The sequence below is a fragment of the Colias eurytheme genome, chromosome 11 (genome assembly GCF_061535395.1).
Source record: "Colias eurytheme isolate Ceu_HAF_F1 chromosome 11, ilColEury1 Martin Lab GWU primary, whole genome shotgun sequence".
NCBI classification, from domain to species: Eukaryota; Metazoa; Arthropoda; class Insecta; order Lepidoptera; family Pieridae; genus Colias; species Colias eurytheme.
Window position 1 is genome coordinate 7,884,932 of NC_142990.1, and position 23,142 is coordinate 7,908,073.

The 23,142-nt window shown below is 34.7% G+C and overlaps 1 protein-coding gene across 5 annotated transcripts in view; it reads right to left on the bottom strand.

Annotated features, from left to right (window-relative positions):
* Positions 1 to 247: 247 nt before the first annotated feature.
* The window catches only part of heph (polypyrimidine tract-binding protein 1 heph), a 348,701-nt gene continuing 325,806 nt past the window's right edge, over positions 248 to 23,142 (bottom strand). For 4 of the 5 annotated variants that reach the window (XM_090107154.1, XM_090107156.1, XM_090107155.1 and 1 more), the window contains 8 exons: positions 11,188 to 11,398; positions 9,141 to 9,337; positions 7,903 to 7,936; positions 7,145 to 7,237; positions 6,407 to 6,521; positions 5,062 to 5,163; positions 4,147 to 4,224; positions 248 to 3,798 (listed from right to left, as the gene is read on the bottom strand). In XM_090107154.1, coding sequence (XP_089963280.1) covers positions 3,666 to 3,798; positions 4,147 to 4,224; positions 5,062 to 5,163; positions 6,407 to 6,521; positions 7,145 to 7,237; positions 7,903 to 7,936; positions 9,141 to 9,337; positions 11,188 to 11,398 — 963 coding nt within the window. In that variant the 3' untranslated portion in view covers positions 248 to 3,665. The remainder of the gene's footprint in view (positions 3,799 to 4,146; positions 4,225 to 5,061; positions 5,164 to 6,406; positions 6,522 to 7,144; positions 7,238 to 7,902; positions 7,937 to 9,140; positions 9,338 to 11,187; positions 11,399 to 23,142) is intronic. The other variant, XM_090107153.1, reaches the window with a different exon arrangement.

Below are 23,142 nucleotides of genomic sequence, written 5' to 3' on the forward strand. Positions count from 1 at the left end.
TGTCTAGAGTATCAACGGTGTATTTGAGTACACCATTTCATTATATTGATCCCCTTTAAAATTTTAAAGTTTTATTTACAATGGATATTTTCAACCTCATCGGAAAAAGAAAAGGTCGATTATCATCATCGAGGTCCGAAAGTAACTCTTTGGATATGTCATAATTGAATACAATTAATATATCGACAAATAGGCTTGGTTCGGGCGTTACAAGGCAGGAGAGGAGGAAAATAAAGAAAAAAAGCTGTCAATGCTAATAATAGTTTAATTATGAAATAAAAAATAAGAATGAAATTAAACACACAAAAGGCTTAATCTAAAATAAGAAAAAATTGAATGACGACACTTTTAAATGATATTGAAACTTAAACTATAAATGATTTAGATATAAAGAACAGACAAAAATAATAAAAGGATAGGAAATTTTATTCATGCGCCTTAACCGAAGATTTATTTATTGATATGTTGGCCTTTATTCATATTGATACAAATCATTGTATTGTATAGTATTATCTACAGCTTACGTTAAGAGATAAATATAAAGCACAATGAAAGTTAGAACAAATCAAACGATTGATATGCAAAGATATGCTTTAAGTTTGAGACAAATAACACTCGGAAGGAACCTATAGTACCGACGACAATATCTAATATTCATTACGAGAGCATCGTATAGAGAACAGTAAAGTGAAAACATTGAAAACAACATTCACATCATTTCTTAACGTATAACTTTTAACTAACAAATCGAAACAATCTTCACTCACTATGAATAAAATTGCATACACTGCGCTTAATAAAACTCTCAAATATAATTTAACTGTAACATCTTTCATCAACTTTTTAATAAATGTTAAGATTAATTAATTTAAGATTTACCTAAAATAATGTGTATTGACTTTTAAATTTGGCATCTCATTCTAAACACTGATTTTATCTTAATACGACATTATCCTATATATTTAAAATACTTTTCTAAACACATAAATTCCTATAATTATCTATTAGTCAATACCAGTGTCACTGAGGAAACTTTAGGCCCGGAACGCACGCGCCCGCGGCCGAGCGACCGCGAGCCGAGTTTGCGCAGCGCTCTTTATATACCGATATGTCATTTCTTGCTGAATTTCAATTTTATTTATATTCCAATTTAATTCATTCTCGTATTACAGCTTATACCGATCCTCCCCGAACGAACCCACCAGTCATTAACCACAGTTCAAATTTTGCAGCGGGCCGCAGCCCGCCGTATAAGTAAAACATTTTCAAAATTGTGCAAAATATCACCACACCCTGGTCTCCTAACATTATATAAACCGATCTACTTATACGCTCCTACCTCAGATAGTTACCGATGAATACAATACGATTTTAAAACAATTTTCCCTTACCGTTCTTACTCCTTATCGAAAACTATCTTCTTTAACCATTTTACTAAGCTCTAGTTTATCATTAATCCGTACGTGATGTATAATTATGATACAATTTAAATAGTGTAAATATGTGATTCTTAATGTCTGCGCTATCATAATCATAATTATAGATACTTACTTCATTTTTGTGACTCAAAGAGAACGTTCCGAATAATCTTAAATTTGACCGATAGGTTAACTTTGCATTGACATTAGTTTTCCTATAGTAACTCTCTTCGTCAACACTAGAACTGGCATTGAAAGATATGGACAATGAAGACACCGTTTACGGTTTCGAAGATATAATGTTTTAATAACGCCTAACATTAAAATTTTGTTAAAAAATTGATAATGTACGCATCGTATCGCGTACGACAACAATATATCCTTAACTCGTCATATCAGGTATCTGTTTCACGCATGTTTGCCTAATCACAATGAATGGACGTGTAACTGAACACTTAAAACTGGTCCTAATTGAGAAATCGCACCGCTCGAAAGCGGTGCACCAAATAAATAACGAACCATTAAAATTACCAGAGTTTTAGAAGGTTAGAAACGTTTTTCGAATTAATATTAAATCACTTAATCACAACTTAATCTCTTTCGAATTGGACTAGACGCATATTTATTTAAATTAAGAAGGCAAAGATGTGTGAAAACCAATCGTAGCAGAGATTTGGAAACGAGAAACTTCATTGGAAATTAGCAAAGTTATATACAAAGTGTCGAGTAAGGATATTACACTAAAATACTGTTGTTTTTACGTTAGTGTGAATACTGACAGCATAACATTTAGAGCTGCAACCAACACGAATACCATTACACGGGAAACCATAAACATGCTTCTATAGATACCAACATTCAATGAAGATTGTCAACAATTTCATTAAAAACACACCAAAATATAGATGTTTAATTAATAGTAAATGTATTCGAGTATTCGTACAATAAATATTGGTTGCATCACTAATAACATTCCTTAGAAATCAGATCCCGATTCCCAATTATCGAGGACTGTGACCGAACTTTGGTCGGATTCGAATGAACCGAATCATTAGACATTTCAGGGACAATGGGGGCAGAAATAAATAATCCTTTATAAATAATCACTTAGTGAAACATGCACGAGCATTTATAGTATGTTGTAGCTACCATTAATATAAATTAACATCAAATAAATGCATCATGTCACTATTATGTCACAGAACATAACCTCCATAGTGATAGTAATATGGTATTATTAACTAGAGTCTAGGTAAGATACGAGAGTTGTGATTACACTAACTAATCGAGATAACTACTTCGAAACGATTAACAGAATATTTTCCTAAACAACGAAACAATATGGAAGAGTGTAGCGATGAGCCTTAACCGCTCCGAGATGATATAACCTTAACACTAATAAAATTGTCTATAACTAATATTGCACACACATACACATTTTTAAGCGATCATTCTCGTTCATAAACAAAAAATGTGTATGCGCACAAAACTATAATTAATTAAAAATGCAATAATAAATTGTGCATATCAAAATAGTGAATAAAATATATTTATAAACTATAATCTTATAGCGATAACTGCAAATTATATGTGACGAGGAAAATATATTTTTTAACAATGTGCACATGTGATGGATATAATAATAATAAAAATTGATAATCGATAATAATTAATAATATAATAATAAATGTGTAAATTAGTTGATAATTAATAATAATAATAATTATAGAACAACCATTGCAATGTTTGACATCGCTCACAATAGCTATCAGTTGCCGAATGAAATAATTCTAGCGCAATCACATTGCGATCTGCTATATTCGAATGAAATTATTCAAATCACTGGAAACGTATATCTATAATAATAATAATATAAAAAAATAAAAATATACCGTTACAATAATTATCGAATACGCGGAATGAAATACCACACAAAATACAGATAACGTAGACTCTCTCTGAGCGGGTAGCAACTAGCAGTACCGGCGGCGGCCGACAGATGGCGCTATATTAAATTATGTAACCGTACGTATTCACTAGGGAAGTAGAGTAATAGCACTTAATCTAGACTGTTCCAAGTAAGCGTAATACAGATACATTATAATTTTCAGTCGAGGAGTTCTCGAGTGTGAGAGAGGCCGGCGCGACGACACGACGACACGACCGAGCGACGACACGACGACGACACGACACGACGACGCGACGACACGACGACGACACGACTTGTGTGATATTCCGTCGGAGAGTTTAAATACTCGACTTGGAGAAGGAGACCCGCAGGTGGTTGGACTCGGACAGCTGGTAGTTGTGCATCTTGATGAGAGCCGCCACCGCGTCGTCGATGGACGGCAGCTGCACCAGCGCCATCTTGCGGTCCTTGCTGGAAACGGATACAATGACAAACGTTACACAAATTAATTAAAATAAAATAATTATTAATTTGAAAATTAATAACGATATTTCTTTGCAAATGCACAATTTGAATGGCTATAAACAGGTTGCAGTTAATTTAATTTAACAAGCTTTTTTGTTTGCAAGCATTTATTAAAGTGCATTTAATTTTGTCACTTTATTTTTGCAAATTATCATTATTGAAAAGAAAAAAATAATCATATCAAATTACGAAAAAAAGAACACATATTACATAACTACTAATTTATTACACAAAAGGCTATTAAATTGTACTAGTATTAAAAGCACGTAAGTAAATAATATGCAAAATACTCACGGGAAGAACTTGAACGCCTTGATCGTGAAGCCGCGTTTGGTGAACGCGTCCTTAATGTCGTCCTCGGAGACTGTCGCTCTGCGAACAAACGTACATTGTGTATTTGTTGCATCAATGTATGCATTGTGAAGATACGAGTGCAATTGAACTATAACTTACGGAATTTTATTGTATGGAAAAGTATTTTTTTATTCTACAGCTATATTTTTATTTTATCTAAATAATTATTTACTATATAAAATATTTAATCTATCTGTCGATACGCTCCAAATTAGGTGTATACTGTAATTAATATATAATTAATAAACTGAATGCATGAATGAAATATTAGGTATTTATTGTGCACAAAAAATACTATTACAAAACATAAATTCGTATTATAACTTAACAGTTGTCACAATAAAAAAAAGAAAACACGAATAACAAGTAAAACAAACGTACAGAATAGATTACGATCGTATCACTAATAGCGATCTCTCCCCAAAAAATAGTACAAAAAAAAACATCGTACGCACTAACCTACATTGTTAAATGTATCAATTTGGCGGCGATGGCCTGGCGACTTTTGACAAATGACGTGGGACGTCCTTACATGACGCTTAAAATACGTGAGTGGGTGGTTTTAGCGACTCGGGATTAAATTCCGGTAGATTTCTTTTTTTTATTCCAATTTTAAAATAGCATCTCATAATTTTTAAAAAATAAAACCACGTGTCAAGTTAATTTTTTATTATTAAAAAAAAGTGCAGCCGTCAACTTTTTTCCTTTATTGGGATCGGTAAGGCCATATCGGCCATAGACAAAAAGACGAAGAAATTTTTAATTTTTAATTATAGTCTTTCAGACTTCAGTTATTTTTAGTATTTTTTACAAAAAAACCTTATCAATTCTATATAATCGTTTTATAATACTTACGGAATGTTGGACAGATGCAAGGTGGCACTCGGTGGGTAGATGTTCTGGTAATTTTTGCTGCCCGGCTTCTTGAATCGGTGGAGGGGGCTTTGTGAATAGTCCCTAAAATTTTATTTATGATCTTGTTAATTATAGTATACTAAATATAGGTTTAAATTAGAATGATAGTTATGCGATATACCTCGTAACTACTACTTGATAAAAACAAAAAAAAAATTATTATACATAATTAAGTTCGGAAATTTAAACTGAATCACATAAGTAATACCTTGGCATAATACTATACAATGATTAAGGATAATAATTCTATTATTTTTTTAAGTTATTATCATTGAAAAGTGGATTATATTATTAAGTCGCCCCTCAAAAGAAAATGTAATTTTCCAAAATGTTTTATTTGGTTTAATCCAGTAGGTACTTTAATTTATTTATTTGCCTTCGTAGTAAAACGCAAAAAAATCTTCATTTGAGTTCGCTCGAAGCTTTTAATATTTTCCACGAAAAAGGTAAGTCGATGTGTGAAAATAACATCAATGAGCTTAGTGCTTTTATTTTCATATTTAAATGTAAAACATGATTTTTATATTATTTATAATATATAGGTATTATTTATTTATACTGTAATATTCAATAATATATTATCTGTAATCTAAAGCGAATATTCGCTGATTAGTCCGTAAGCTATTTCTAATAATTATTATAGGTCTTGTGACTATAATATTGGGAATTCTCGGTCTAACTCAAATTACACTGTTAGCTTGTTTCAGTATAATTACTATTTATAGAATAGCTAAACTATAATTAATATTATATATTTCAATGGTTACTTTGAAACTTTCGCTTATAATCGTACTCCAGTACGTTGGTATAAGCGTGAAAGTTAGTGCGGTTGGATGATTATTTCAATCAAGATTATTTACTTATCTATATAATAATTATGTATTGTATATGTATAATGATTAAGATTATAATTTACCCCATAAAAACATTAAGACAACTTTTCCGAGCATTCAATTTGAAATGATACACCCAGAAATTCATATAAAACAATGCACTTTCGAACTGTTTACACGTGCATTCGAACACGGAACAACTAAAGTAAAAAAAATCTATTTTATTAAATATCCACTTGTGACGACAAAAAAAAATTTCAATCTTTTCTATATTTAAGTACTAGCGGTCTGTCATATTTCGCAATAAAAGATAGTATATGTTCTTTCTCAGGGTCTAAAGATTATAATCTGTGCCAAATTTCATGAAAATCGGTCCAGTAGTTTATGCGTGAAAACCATACATACATACATACAAACCTTTCCTCTTTATAATATTAGTATAGATAACTGACCGTGTGAGCCCCGCGTCGGGCTGGCCCTCCTTCGGCAGCTGCACGGTCTGGTGCTTGCTGAGCATCACGCGCATCGCCTTGCCGAACACGCGCAGCTTGTCCATGTGGGTCATCGCTACAATGGGGATTTTTATTTTTTGAATATTTTATTTTATAAAACGTAGATAAGAACGTAGAAGTCTATTAATGGGGGAAGACTATAGTCTATAGAGTATAGACACATTTAACATGACGCTATGATAAAATTGTCGGGCATCAATGAAAAATGTTGAAAATTTTGGAAAAATAAAATTTCGTCAAAAGGATATAATATGACACACAAAATATGTATAATAGATGAATTAACACGATCCTATAGGAATATTAGAGTAAAATAAAATTTTTGCTTTAGTGTGGTTTAAATTAAAGTCAATTCTGAAGTCTCAACATAGGTTCAATATTAAAAATGTACAAAATCTTTTGTCTCCAATGCATGAAAACCTACAAATATTTTAAAAGCAAAATCTCCAAATTCTATATTCGGAGTCACGGGAGCACCAACGTGGACATTACTTCTGTATCTAAACAAGTGCGTTTATTACGCGATTTCCCTTTATGTCCGGGATCAACTGGCACTAGAACATTCATGAAGCCGTAACGGAACGTGCTCAAAGGAGAAAAAATATCGCAGCGTTTCTAAACAATATCACGTGCTATTCAATAATATGCTTTGTGTCTGTTATCATAAGGTCTACTCACCGAGATGGGCTTGATGCGGTTCCGCCATCTGAATTAGAGCTGAATCTTTTTTGTTGTAAAGGATCTTCACTCGTTGCACATCGCCGTACACGCCTAAATGGTAAAAGTGTGTTACATACGGAACAATGCGATTTTTTGTTTATTTATCTGTTATTTCTAACCACTTTATTATTTCGTGTTATGTTTTATTATTATAACCTATTAATATCGAGTTAACGATTCAACTATATTTCAGCATAATTATAAATAATAATTTTGAAATGGGACAGATCAAGTGATACAAGAGAGAAAATCTAACTCTATTAGGTCACGTTAAGCTTCCGATTAATATGTAAACACTCCAATTAGCTGATTATAAATCCAATTATTTTACTAGCTATTGTACTCTTAGCTTTAACATTTTTTTTTCTACATCATCACTATCTACACTGTGAAGAGACTGGCTAAAATCTAACAAATGAACCATCGGAAGCATTAAACAATCAACATATAACACTGGGTAGATATTCTACCTGAGCTACACAGCTACAGCTAAACAACTGAAACACAAATTGTCACACACAGTTAATATAAAGCTCAGAATGACTCAGAATGGATAGTGTTAACAAGCGAAGCTTCGACGCCAAGTCTATGGATGCGGTTATCAGTAAAGAAATCCAGAATGTTAGCTGACAATTTGTCTTCCAGGCAGACAGGGACTCAGTATATAGTAATATTAATGTTTTAATATAAAATACGGAATGTATGTGCACACGTACCGAAAAGGGTAAAGAGAGCGTCAGGCGTGACCATCTAAAACAATAGGAAAGAGAAAAGAGATAGTATTATAAATAGTCGTAAAAGATACATGTCAGATATCTCGTCATATCTATAAATAAAATTAGCAACTTATTCGAGGTGTTTAAGTGGAATATATAAATGAATAGCCCGTAACGCCGACTGAATTAGTTTAACCAATTAACAATTAGTCGCTCGCCGTGAACCGACGTGAAATCTTGCGAATGGACGTTACCGGCTATTGTGTTAGCGCAATGCATTTTGTCAATAGGCTATAATGTTCCATCGTCCATTTATATTTGTGTAACATCTAAGGGTAACACTCTAATTTGATTACTAAGTGTTTTATAAACAATGCAAATTTTATACACTTAATGCGTTAATCGCCTTGGGGTCAGGAGGGACCGGCGAAGAGACAAATATAAGAAATAAATGTAAAAAACACATAACTTGATGGTTGCAGAAGTTTTACATGTTAACCGCCATAGGGGTTACCAGCAAAATATAACCTTTCTACAGAGCCATGGGGGCTACCGGTAACCCCACTAGGAGAATTTCATAAAACTTGATTACAAAACTCTTTTAATACTGTGAAGTTAATATAATCAGACTTTTGAGAGACGGTAGGACATAAAAATTATTTCAGCGTTGTAAGCATTTTTTATGAAATAGGCTTGGCGGTTAACGTGTTAAAGTTGGGTTGTTGATTGAGGTGTGATGTTAGATTATGTTGCAGGAACCTCTTTATTATAAATGCTTTATAAACAATGCAAATAAACAATATTTAGATTTGATCTGTTGATTGATGTGATATGTAATATTGTATGTGGTATGAATCCCTTCAGCCCATAAATGTTAAACAAATTAAAATTCTATAGCTAAATGAAAGTTAACTATTGATAATTGTAATCTTGTATGTTCATGTGGTTAAACATTTTTTTAAACTTCGTATTATATTATGTACCAATTAAATTGTTCGAGATCTTATTAATGAATAGCGTGATTAATTCAAATTTTGATCCTGTAACATGTAACTAATTTATTTTTTCATAGTTCCAAAAAAAAAAATTCTTTGCCTGTTCATGTGTAAATTCTCATCATGTAGTTTACCTATTTATTATGTAAGTACTATGTTTTTTTCCATTTTTTGTATATAATGTGCAATGTTTTGTTCGTGTGTGTACTATGTTTATTTCTGTGTGCATGTGTGTGTACATACCTCCTCATTAAGGTTCGACACGAGCAGTACAGTCGCCAGCGGCAGCGGTGGCGCAGCGAGCGCACGAAGCGCGGGCGACGCCGGCGTGAGCGTGAGCGCGCCGAACGCGGGCAGGCCCACGCCGCCCACGCCCACGCCGTACGGCGACGCGAGCCCTGAGCCGAGGCCTAGGAATGGGGGCGCGAGGACTCCCCCACCTGGAGAGTTAGTAAATTTATGTTCATAGAGACAATTTGTTGGTACGAAGGAGGCAGTTTGTTTCAACTAAGCTCATACTGTATGACGCGAGGCCATAGTCGAGGCCTAGGAATGAGGGCGAGAGGACTCCGCCACCCCCCAGGTGGTTATTATATTGATGTTAGGACAGTATTTTGGTATTGGTAAGGAGGATGTTTGTTTCAATTACGCTCATACTCTATGGGGGCGCGAGGACTCCGCCACCTGGAGTTATTATATTTTATTTTTATTTTTTATCAATAGGTACAGTAACAGATTGCAGAACAATTCCTTATATCTAGCTCTTACATTATACTACATGTAAATTCCACAACCCAATTAACACCGTACACAGCTTTTAACTTAAAACTACAAGGAAAACTGTTTAAATTATAACCATGTTTAAGTACAAGCAATAGACAGGAAAATAAATAATTAATAACAAAAAATTCTAACAAAAAAAAAAGTAGGTACTATTTATAATATTGATATTGACAGTATTTTGGCATTGGTGGGTGGTTTGGCACGTAGGGGAATGTAGTGTAGAAATTTCATTCAACCAAGTTGTTATTGTAGGGCACGCGAGATCGGGGCCGAGGCCTAGGAATGGAGACGCGAGGACTCCACCACCTGGATAGTTAGTACAATCATGTCGTTGATTGTGACAGTTTGATGCGCGAGGGGCAATGTATTAATTATTATTATTAGTGGAAGTTAGTTTTCCAAAACGATTATACTATATGGGGAGTCGTAGAGCGTGACACAGTCGTCAGTCACCCACCACCACCATTATCGTCGAACTTTTTACAACCCTATTTGCGATGCGAACTGTAAGAACGAAGGTGGATACAGGTTTTAATTAAATAGCTATCTTCGTTATTTATACAGATAAATTAATAAGAACCAATAAAATATGCTGGATATGTTTTTACGTACATTAAGATAGTTAAACGTTAGACTGAAACATGCACAATTTTAAAAAGGAACCAAGACTAGAAATCCAACGCTGAACAGCCACCAATAGTTTAATAATAAATTTTATAATTTATATATAGGTCTGTAACTGAATATGTTACAAAAGTAGTTTCATAAGAAAGTGCAATACAATAATTTCGCGTCCATTTCATACGTTTAGTGTTTCGTCGTTGAGAGGGAAACCACACGAAACATGTTGTCTTTTTGCTCAGACCCTTGTATGTAAAGCGGTATTAGGTAACAAAAGCTACAAATCGGCAATGCCGGAATAATCCTCATATATCACAACCCTCTACGGTGCAGTAAGGATTTATGAAAAGTTATTAGTCACTGTGGAAACATTTAGAATTGATTATGAATAATAAACAAGACAAAAGATAGAATGGAAGAGTGAAGTAGCTACTTATACGGCTTACTCGGTAAAGGTCTTCGTTATTTATCAAAACGTAGGTAAATATTAAATTTTAAAGAGTAGGTAATTTATGGCATTCGAAGGTGAAAGACGATACAAGGCTGAAATTCACGTCGAAAATGTATATACATTTTGTTTATTCATGCTAAATAAACAGAATTCGGAAACAAGCAACACAAGGCGAATAAGTTTCTGGAAGTTTGATATTAGACCCAGTAAATAGAAATAAAATATTCAGTGCCACATGTACAAGTGAGTACGTAATTTGAGTGAAAGATAACAAACAGCAAGACCCATGTCAAATTCGAGGCAACATGTTGAACGTTACAAACGGCCAAAGTTGGTGAAGGGAGAGATGAAGTTTACAACGCTCCTCGGATAGATACAAGGACAGATACAGAGGCGGTGCGTAAGCGTCCAGGTGTGGAGTAGTATGGGACTAACTCTTCCTGGATGCGAGGGCCAGGAGGCGAGCACGCAGTGACATCAACTCACTGGTCAAGAGCTGATGGGTGTCGCCGTCGCCGGACGGCAGCGTGGGGTTGGTGTAGTCGCGCGACTTGTCGTTGTTGTACTTCACGTTCAGGCAAGTCATCTTCGAGTAGTCGATGCGCAGGGTGCAGCATCCGTTGTAGATGTTCTGACCGTCCAGGGCCTGTCAACAAGAATGCGAGTTCTTTATTTATAGTACTATGGAAATAATTATTCTTATCTCTCCCGAAAACACACATTTGCGTACAGTTAATTGTTGATTATGTTATTTAAATAGCTTCATTTTAAACGATTGCTTTGAATTGAATTTTGAAATTTATTTAAATTTAATTGAATGATATAAAAAGTTCCATCTTTATTATATAAGAAAATGAAAAGCAATCTTGCGAAACTTTAAGATATAATTTGAAGATAAAACAGTAAAGGGTTAAAAAATCGATTACGGAGAAGAAAAAAATTACAACATGACCGTGTCAAATTCGTTACGTTCCTGCGCTGGCAATTTGTTTGTCCACGACGCCTGCGGGAAGCTGATAACGGCGCATCGCGATAGAAAAGGGAATTAATTAAAATGCAACAGCACTCAACCCATTCCTGCCAGCTTTATGCCCGACGTCCATGAAACGCGCGTACTATACATTACATTTTTCATCGAAAGAACAACAACGGCATATATTAAATTCGTGAAAGCTTTACTTTATCGAGTTCCACAGAATTGTAAAGTTTTAAAATCTGTATTGAATCTCATGAATCCTTTGGCTGGCTTACTTATTTAATTCAAACGGTTCAATAATTGTGCCCGGGGCATTTCTTGTAAGGCGTTTCATTAGAAGACCGCCAACCTCCCGTTGCCTGCGGCGTCCACTCTGCGACGTATTAATAATGCAACCAATTAACGTTACTTTTTCCTTTGGAATATTATAGTAAAAGTGAAATGATATAATACAATAATAATATTTATGAAATGAAAAGTAAGACGATATTTCTTTGGTCTTTAGGCGCCGCTCTTTTCGCAAGAATATTTTAAGAGGATTTTCTGGGTATTTTTCAAGAGAAGTAAAATTTTATTTTCGTAGATTTTATACAAAGAAAGTATAGTAGTAAAGAGAATCAACTTATGAATACCTCTTTACAATCTAATAAAAATTTTAGAAACGCAATGAATAAGTGAGAGTCAATGTCGAAAAGCTGGATATTGGCTGTAGATTTAATAAATTTCTGCTCTATATGCAAATGCGGACCCCCTGATGTGTAGACGTGAATAGATTGGTTCGCTTATAGCTCAACTTATATGGAAATGTGAAAAGCACATAAGAAAGCGAAGGAGGTCGCTTTGATACGTAACTGTTTTTGTAGACATCACACATTTTGATTGCGGCGAGGGAGTGCTTGTTTAGGCATTATTGGAAAGTAATTAACCTAGAATATAGCTCGTACGTTAAAACAAAGTGCGGTTATTACCGTTCTATAAAGATAGGGGAGAACTAGCAGGTTGTTTCAGTGTACTCAAACCTAATGTTGGGTATTTTATTTGTTCTTGATTATTATCTCTAGAAAATAAGAAGTTCACTTCGAGATGAAAAAAGTCATTTACTTTTGATGCATTAAGTTAATTAATTATATTCACATTTGTATGGTTTAAATAAAACTAACAAAAAGTTAAAAGTATCAAAATATAGAAGTGACAGTTATGTCAAATGTATCTGTGGTATGTTATATCTGTAATGTGCTTTTGAATCTGTGGTCTGAATAAAATAAAAGTTAGTCGTTCTTTGTCACTGAAACCGTGTGTTTTATTTGAGGTTATGGGCCCAGCGCACCTCTATAAAAGTAGTAATTTTGTGTCGAGAAGTAAGTTTCGGATTGATTGAAATTGTAATTGTATCGATCGTGTTATCCAGTAAGTTAACCAACGAGGATGGCATCGAATTACCTAATCAACGTGCCCAAACTGAAAGGCAGAGAAAATTACTCAGAATGGGTTTTCGCTGCAGAGAATTTTCTAGTTCTGGAGGATATGGTGCATTGCATCAGGCCAATATCTGGGAAGACGATAGAAGCTGCAGAAGATGCGAAAACAAAAGCAAAGCTTATTATGACTATAGACAGCGCCTTGTACGTGCATATCAAGGAAGTCAAAACATCGTCAGAACTTTGGAACAAGCTTAAGTCATTATTTGATGATTCCGGATTTTCGCGAAGAATATCTCTTTTGCGAAACCTTATTTCAATACGGTTGGAAAACTGTGCTTCCATGCAGGCGTACGTGACGCAGATCGTCGAGACAGGTCAAAAGTTGAGCGGGACAGGTTTTAAGATCAGTGACGAGTGGATCGGCTGTCTTTTACTAGCTGGATTGACGGAAAAATTCATGCCGATGATTATGGCCATTGAGCATTCAGGCATCCAAATTACAACGGACGCCATTAGAACCAAGCTGATGGATATGGAAACGGAAGTGGGTTCTCATTCTAGTGAAATTGGTGGGGCTTTTGCAAGTGGCGCGCAGAAGTGGCAACATAAGAAAAATAAAAATGTGTCATCCGGTGCGCAAAGTCAAGCTAAGTCAAACGTCAATGTCAGTGGTGGTGCCAAAAGTCATGTCAAATGTTATCGGTGTAAACAAACGGGCCACTATAAGAATCAATGTCCAAATAATGATAATTCAAGTAATCATTCGAAAGCATTGCAACGTAAACAGAGTAATGCATTCAGTGCAGTGTTTTTGAGTGGCCAATTCAACAAGTACGACTGGTACATCGACTCTGGCGCGAGTATGCACTTGACGGCCAATGAAAAGTGGATGAAGAATGCAACATACCACGATATGCGGGAGATATGTGTTGCAAACAACGAGAAACTTCAAGTATTATGTTCCGGCGACGTAAATATTGTGACGAAAACGGATCAATGTGAATATGAGATACCAGTGAGAGATGTTATGTGTGCTCCAGGATTGACAACAAATTTATTGTCAGTAAGCCGATTGATCGAGACTGGTAACAGAGTTCAATTTACGTCAGAAGGCTGTAACGTGTTCAACAGAAATAATGAAATGGTGGCTATGGCTGTGCTCAGTAACGGAGTGTACAAGTTGAGACTTGCTGACAGTGAAGTGACAAGTTTAGCAGTGTCAGGAGATGTCTGGCACAGACGACTAGGCCATGTCAATAGCACGTATTTAAATAAAATGTCAATTGCTGTGGAAGGAATGGATCTCCAAGAAAAAGTTGACATAAGTAAGTCATCTTGTAATGTATGCTGTGAGGGCAAACAGTGTCGTCTGCCATTCCCAAGTGGTTCCAGATGCAATGAGTTGCTAGGTTTGGTACACACAGACATTTGTGGACCAATGGAGCATGAATCGTTGGGAGGCTCGAGGTATTTTATCTTGTTCATTGACGACTTCAGCCGAATGATAGCAGTGTACTTCTTAAAGCATAAAAGTGAAGCGCTCAGATGTTTTGCAGAATTTAAAGCCAAAGTGGAGAAGCAAACGAGTAAGAAAATTAAAATTTTGAGAAGTGATAATGGTTGTGAATACTGTAATAAAGAATTTGACACATTTCTCAAGAATGAAGGTATTATACACCAAAGAAGTAATCCGTACACACCCGAGCAAAATGGTGTATCGGAACGGAATAATCGTACTGTGGTGGAAAAAGCGAGATGCTTATTGTTTGATGCGAAGTTAGGCAAAGAGTTCTGGGCAGAGGCGACACATACTGCTGTGTACCTACAGAATAGAACAGTACTTCCATCATTGAATGATAAGACTCCATTTGAAGTCTGGTTTGGTCATAAACCAAATGTGAGCCATCTCAGGATATTCGGTAGCAGTGTGATGGTACATGTGGCAAAGGCAAGACGTCAGAAATGGGACAAGAAAGCTGAAAAACACATCCTTATCGGATACCCTGATGATATCAAAGGATACAGGATATATAATCCAAGGACAAAGTGTATTACAACTAGCCGAGAGGTCATTATAATGGAAGAGGATAAACATCCAGATATCACTATCCCAATTATTGAGAATGAGAGAAAGGAAAACTCATGTTCAGTGGGAGACATAGAAGATAAGGAGACATCAACCTTAGAAAATGTCACCGGTGCGGATGAAACCATAATAACTGATGAAACGCAAGGTTTGTCGGATAAAGACTATATACCAAGTGATTACGAAGATGCTTCTGATTTGCCGGCACGTCCCAAGTCTACCAGGATAAGGAAAAAGACAGAAAGATACATAATGACTAATATGTGTGTCTCTGAGGAGTTTGATAATGCCGATAGTTTGTCAATAGAAGAGGCTTTACAAGGAGATGAAAAGGACCAGTGGTTGTTAGCGGTAAAAGAGGAACTTCAGTGTTTTAAGGACAATGATGCATGGGAGTTGGTGAATAGGCCTACGCATGGTGAAACTATAGTGAAGTGCAAGTGGGTTCTTAAAAAGAAGTGTGATTCAGAAAATAATGTGCGTTATAGAGCTAGGCTTGTAGCTAAGGGGTGTTCTCAAAAGTATGGTGTGGACTACAGTGAAACATTTTCCCCGGTTGTGCGGCATACAACACTTAGGTTACTTTTTGCATTGTCAGTACAGTTGAATCTAGAAGTTACACATTTTGATGTAAAAACTGCTTTCTTGAATGGGGAACTGGCTGAGACAATATATATGGGTATAACCGCGAAAAATTGTACCGTTACATTCATGACATCATAACAAACGTTACATACATGACTGAATGTTACTTACATGACCATTATAAAGCTTAGTACATAATATAACAGTTATCTTTTCTTCCTAGCATTAAAAAGTTAACGTCGACACGGTGTCTTACACTCACACGACAGGAAAAAATGGAGATATAGGTAGGTAAAACCAATTCATGTCATAAAATAATGAATTAAAACAAAAAGATGCATAAATCAAAATTGTATTGAAAAAAATTGATATTTTTTCCCCTTTCCTTTCTGCATTTTTCGTTTGTAGTTCTTTATATTTCTCGGGATTTTGAACTTGTAACTTCTCTCGATATTTTTTTTGCCTTTCGGCATTCGACAACGCCATCTCTAATTTGATTTTCTCATTTGAAAAAATAATAAAAAAAATAAAAAAAAAACCCGACTGACACTGCAAATTCATAACACGCAGTCGGAGGCTACACGGCTACAAAATATTACTGGCCTCTACTCATTCTATACATCTTATATAGCCTCCGACTGCGTGTTATGAATTTGCAGTGTCAGCTTTTTATTTTTTTTATTAATTATTTTATTTTATTCTTTTTTTTTGTACAATCAGGTAAAACATATTAAGCTAATGGAAAACTATAGATAAAGACCAATCCAATGATATCTTGCACATCAAAATCCGTTCAGCCGTTTAGATTTGAAAATATTATCGTCCTTTTTTCGCGCAATTTTTAAATAGACCTATGTGTTCTAAGCCTAACAATATGTCATGACTGTAACGTAACACATTTCGTTACACATCGTTACAATCATGACAAAAAATGCGGGCGACATAACCTTAAATTAAAATTACTACTCGATTGTGAATGCTAAGAACCACGAAGTAGTCTGATTCTTTAGTTTTATAGTAAACCAACGTAAAGATTTATAATAATAAGACAGAAAATATATACTTACCTCGCAATCGAACACTTTAAATACCCTTTTTTCGAGCGACAAATCTCACATCAACACAAAACACCATTTCTCTCAAAGAAAAAATGGCTGCTTTTGTTTTTTAAATGTTGCCAGCATGCCAAATAGTGTTGCCACTCAAGAAAATAAGAGAAGGATTCTGATAATTCTTATAGTATGGCAGTTAGAGACGTTACATACATGACGTTACACACGTATAAAAAAGTGGACAGTTTTTAAAATAATAATAAAAAATCGATTAAGGCCTTGTGCATTAAAAGATTTTTATGTACATGTTGAATAAGAACCGAATAACTTAAATTTTTCATAAAAATGCGAGTCAGTCATACCATTTCGTAGTGGTTATCAGTTTTTGTCACAAGGGTGTTAGGTGGACAAATATTTTTTATATGGACAGAAAAGTGGAGCCAGTAAAAAAAATATGAAATAAAATATTTCTGCAAGAGATAGATTGAGTTTTATGAAATAATCTAAAAGAACACAAGCATACCTTTTATTACATATCTAACAAAACACTTGTTGTCAAAAAACGTTGATGCCATATGAGAAATAAAATGGGAACATTGAAAAAATAATTCATGTACAATTTTTCGCGGTTATACCCATATGCAGAAACCGGTTGGTTATGATTGTTCAGATAATAGTAAGGTGCTTAAATTGAAAAAAGCTATATATGGTCTCAAGCAGGCATCCCGGGCTTGGCATAAGAAGGTAGATTCTTGTATGTTAGTTGATGGTTATATAAAGTCAAAAATAGAGCCATGTTTGTATATTAAAATTGTTGGTAATAGTAGAACTATTGTAGCTTTGTATGTCGATGACATGTTTGTTTTTTCTAACAATAGAGCTGAAAATAAACACCTTAAAAACATGTTAAGTAAAAATTTCCAGTTAAAAGATTTAGGTATTATTAAGGAATGTTTAGGAATGTCTGTAAGTTTTAATAAGGAAAAAGGAACTGTTACGTTAAATCAGAAGAAATATATAGATAAATTATTGTCTAAATTTTGCATGACTGATTGTAAGCAAGTAAATACTCCTATGGAGGTCAATTTAAAATGTAAAAAAGAGACTACTTGTAGTAGCCAAAATCCTTATCAGCAGCTTGTCGGAAGCTTAATGTATTTAGTTGTTCTTACACGACCCGACATAGCATATGCGGTGTCTTATTTAAGCCAGTTTAATAATTGTAATACTGAAGAACATTGGCAGTATGCAAAGAGAGTGTTAAGATATTTAAAGAAAACAAAAGATTTAGGCTTGAAATATTGTAAAGGTAATAATAATAATATTGTAGGTTATGTAGATGCAGACTGGAGTAATGATATTAATGATAGGAAATCATATTCTGGGTATTGTTTTGTTTTGTCAGGATCAGTAATATCTTGGAGTTGTAGTAAACAAAAATGCATTGCTTTATCTAGTACAGAGGCTGAGTATGTATCAATCTCAGAAGCATGTAAAGAGGCAGTTTACTTAAGGAATTTGCAGAATGAAATTACCCAAAAATTGTATACTATTACTTTATTCAATGATAGTATGAGTGCTCAGAAATTGTTATCTAACCCAGTTTTTCATAATAAAACGAAGCATATAGATGTCAGATATCATTATTGTAGAGAAATAATAACTGAAAACATTGTTAGTGTTGAATATATGTGTACATCAGATATGCCAGCAGATTTGCTCACAAAGAGCTTAGGCCCTATTAAACATTACAAACATTTAAATACTCTAGGTATTGTTGAAATATGAATTATGTACTTTTGTTTTGTTTGTGATTTTCTATATTTTGAGTGGGAGTGTTAAAAGTATCAAAATATAGAAGTGACAGTTATGTCAAATGTATCTGTGGTATGTTATATCTGTAATGTGCTTTTGAATCTGTGGTCTGAATAAAATAAAAGTTAGTCGTTCTTTGTCACTGAAACCGTGTGTTTTATTTGAGTGTGTTTCTAAAACCACATGAGAGATCAAATCAAAGCACGACACATCATAGGAGCATCTAACAAGTGTCTTCCGTATCTCTTAATCACGCCTCCGGTAATTGTTTTATCTTTAGCTCGTTAGAACTCGTTTAAGCAAAGCCTTCTTAGAGAAGGATTAAGTGCGGTCCGCCTCAATCCACCCCTGTTGCTAATTTTGACGGTTTTTCCAGGGAGACCAGATAAAAGTTTTGTTGAGACCTTACGATTAGCGGTTTTAATATTTATAGACGCTGTGATTCAAGGATTTGCGACATCCTGTGGGGTGAATGTTAGCATTTTCATTCATTTATTTTTATGTGGGACTTTGTGAATTTAAAACTAAATAAATTTGATTAATGAGGTTAATGTAGTAGTTTTTAACTAACACACTATTCTTCAAACATACAAATAAAATGAAATATCTGTAAGTATGTAAAGATGGCAAGTTTACAGAATATAACGTCAATAATAAGCTATAGAAAATATTAATATCAAATGATCCGGAAAACCCATATTTCTATTGAACATAATATTTTCATTGTGATCAACAATATAAGCGAGTGCAAACAGAAATTCCTTCTATTGGTCGATGAGAGCACTTACGGGACTATTGAGTCTGAGCTCTGCACTGAAAATAAATACAATTAAAGGCTTTCAAATACAAACAAAACACGGACGACATTAGTAATTTATTTAATTGCTAGTCAACGCTTTTAAAGGTTTTCCATTGTGTTTTACGAGCGATACGAGAGATATATAGAAGTGATTGATTCATGAAATGTTTGAAAATATACTTACGTATTCAGGATGAGTGTAAACCAGCAATTATTAGTTATACTTTACAGATTTAATATTTCATAATTACGTTCTCAAACCCTCAATTAAGAAAGCCTCTCGTTTTCAACCACCTAAAAACATTATTATAGTAGTGGGAACATAGTGAATCAAAACGTGGGCATCCTCAATTAGGTTAGGTACACATCCGCGGACGCGTAGCCGAACAAACCATTTTCGGTCCATTGGACAATGTAATTAATACTCGGGGTTACCCTTAATTGTTGGCGACACAACCGACAATGTTCGACGTTGTTATCGTTCAAATACCACGCCTTCTTCCTATCACTTAGTATCGCGGTGATTAATCTACAGACGAAATGCGTATAGTGACATCGTGAATAATGAAGACTTCGACTTTTGACAGTGAGCGTAAATTGGTATTGTGTATGAACAATAATATTGTTCACAACATAATGGCATTGTTTATCGCACGCACGCCGCTGTAACCAGCCGTACACGTAAACTGTTCCACATTCATATTTAATTATCTACATTCGTTGTGAGCGCACACGGAACTGCAATGTTTATGAATCCCCATTTTGATTTTGATATTGAAGTTTTAATAATTGAACGGAACAACCTCAATGTAGCTACAAACAATACTTAAACAATGTTTGACACGTAACGAGGTGGTGCAGAGTTCGGGCTTTGTTGATAGTCTGCGCTCTGCACTGACCTAAGCAGGGTTGGGCGATAGCACGTGAAATTTTAATCGGAGCTTGAACCCTGTTTACATTACAACTAGCTCTTGTATCTGCTGTTTTACTTTCTAATAACATACGTTGATATCAATATGAAGTTTTTGTAATATCGTGGATATATAAGAGAATTAAGAACTCACAATAAAATATGATCAATATAAAAATTGATGTCGTATAAAATGAAATACTAAGTCTTAGAATATGAAAGTGGATTAAATAATAACAGAGCGCAACATTTCTACAATCTGATTTTAACCTTGATTGAGCATTTAATGTTTCTTGGAGCATAAATCGTTAAGCTTTCTGTAAATACTACAACTAATAAGGATTCTTCGTGCATCTCTAAACAACTAAACGTCTAAAATAGAAATAAAAAAGATTGCTAACAAAGTTACTATTGCATAGACGTAAAGCAATTTATGTTAATGAAATACACTTGAAACAAATGGCAGTGGCTCCATTTTGGAAATGCAAATAGCAATTTATGGATGTCCGTGGTCGTTGGGGACTAAAAAAATGTATTTAATAATTTAAAAGCTTATATTTTTAGCCAACAGTGTTAAAGGGAAATTCATAAACACAATGTTATAATCTGTACAGCGTTTTTGGCTTAAGATATATTAAACGAAAACATCAATTAAAATTTTCATTTTTATATTTTCACCGCAATATCTAGGATAAACAACGGGGTTATAATATTTTCGACACATACATCGTTTGAATACTTCTCGTGTTGACAGCGAGGCCAGAGTAGACGCGGGTCGCGGTGCAAAGTGCAATTTTAAAATGTAAACAAAAGCGCACCTTGAGTCCATAAAAGCTGCCTCGGATTTCGCTTTATGGAACATAAAATAAACTCGAGGTTATATCATATTTAATTTACGCTGTATTCGTTAATGAAAAATATGGAAAGTGCTAGCTTCATAATATTTCTAATCGTGTCATTAATTATATTAGGAAGTCATCAAGATTGGTATATGTAGATATTTTTATCATAATTATAAATTGAAGACAGACAAATTTATAGTACAAATATTTGTCTATACGAGTTCTATAACTCAGAAGGAAATTAATAATCTCGTTCTCGTATTTAGATTATAACACTTGATATGCGGTACGGTATATTAAACTATACCCCACATTGAGTGATCGCCACTGGGCAGTCTCAGCCCGTAGCTATTCCTGTGCATCACATTGTTATCAATCATTGCTTATTGATGGAGTAGCATGGCTTTGATTACGGCACCGAGCACCGAGACCATTCAGTAATGACAGCACATCAGTACATTCATGCCGTATATAATCTTCTCTATTGATTTAAAATGTTTCCGCATGTAAGCAACAATTTGTATAGGACCCAGATGAATTTACTCGTGATGGAAAATAAATAAGTATTCAAATTGAAAATTAAATAGTGAACGGTGCAAATTACGTGTTAATTAAGTCTTGACTAGTTTGAATTGTTTTAGGGACGAGTTTAAACTTTTAAATTTGTATCGTTCTCGTAAATGGTTCGGTTTGTCTTGTGTCGCTTACTTTCGCACAGTAATAGCCGCGTCGAAATCAGCCGGCTAGGGTTTTCGTTATAATGTTTTTACTTTACACGCAAGTCTCGTAACTTTAAGTGAATAAGTAAAGGTAACGTGTTTTATAGGTGCCTTTGGTAAACAGGATTTCGAGTTGAAATAGGTATATTTACGAGCGGGGCAATGTTTACGCGGAGCCCGGTACTACATGTAGGTACACGAATTGAGCACATTAAGAGCTTACATTTCGTGTCTGCACGCCTAAGCCGCCCTCTGAAAAGATTTGATGGCGAGGTTAGAGATTTATGTCAAGGATCATAGAGTCGGGGATCGGGGGATTTCAGCGCTCAACATCCGACTCTGCCCTTTGTGGTTGGAGCACTATCCGGCTTCACTTCACTTTGTACCTCTTATTTCTGTTGCCACTTACCTTGCGGAACGTTTCAATTTCATTTTTAGAAAAATCTGCGGCGGTTCCATTTATGATTCGTATGTGAAACGAAAACCTTATCGCAATACATCCGAAGAATATTTCCTGCCACATAAGTACTGCACAAAACTTAAGAGCCCTCGCATTGTTCTTAGTGTAGTGCTTTGCGACTCACATCGTTGCACAAAAGAGCAAACCCTGTGTAAACATTGCTTTATCATAGACAAGTGGGAAGACTTGCATTAGTCTATTTAAATTATATTTTTCGACACTTAATATTGTTGTAAATTAACGATCCTATTGCCTAAAATTTGAAAACTTTTTACGATTGTAAAGTCTCACGAACTTTCACGATCTCAAGGAACATGCGTTTAACGTTTAGGTCTTAAAAGGAAACAGTAATTAAATAAGCTCCGTACACTGCACAACGTTGTAGGTACAACAAATTAGTAAGTGCAATAATGTCAAAGTTTGAGATTTAGAGGTAAAGAATGTAATAAAATAACTGTGTACCGACATTGCACGCTCGTTAGCCGAGTTGAGCGAGCGATGTTACGACGTCGGATCCGTTAACGAGTGCCAGACTTATTACCGCGGCAACCCCTCTAATACGACTGCTAATACCTTTATATTACAAACCACACTGTCAATGGATATTACTAGACGCTTCCCGCTGAATTTATGTTTCAGCAAGTAAATAATATTGCTGATGTAGGGTATTTGCGAATCTGGCACGAGGGGTGTCGGTGGAAAGGATTGTTGTCTTAAATTTGTTA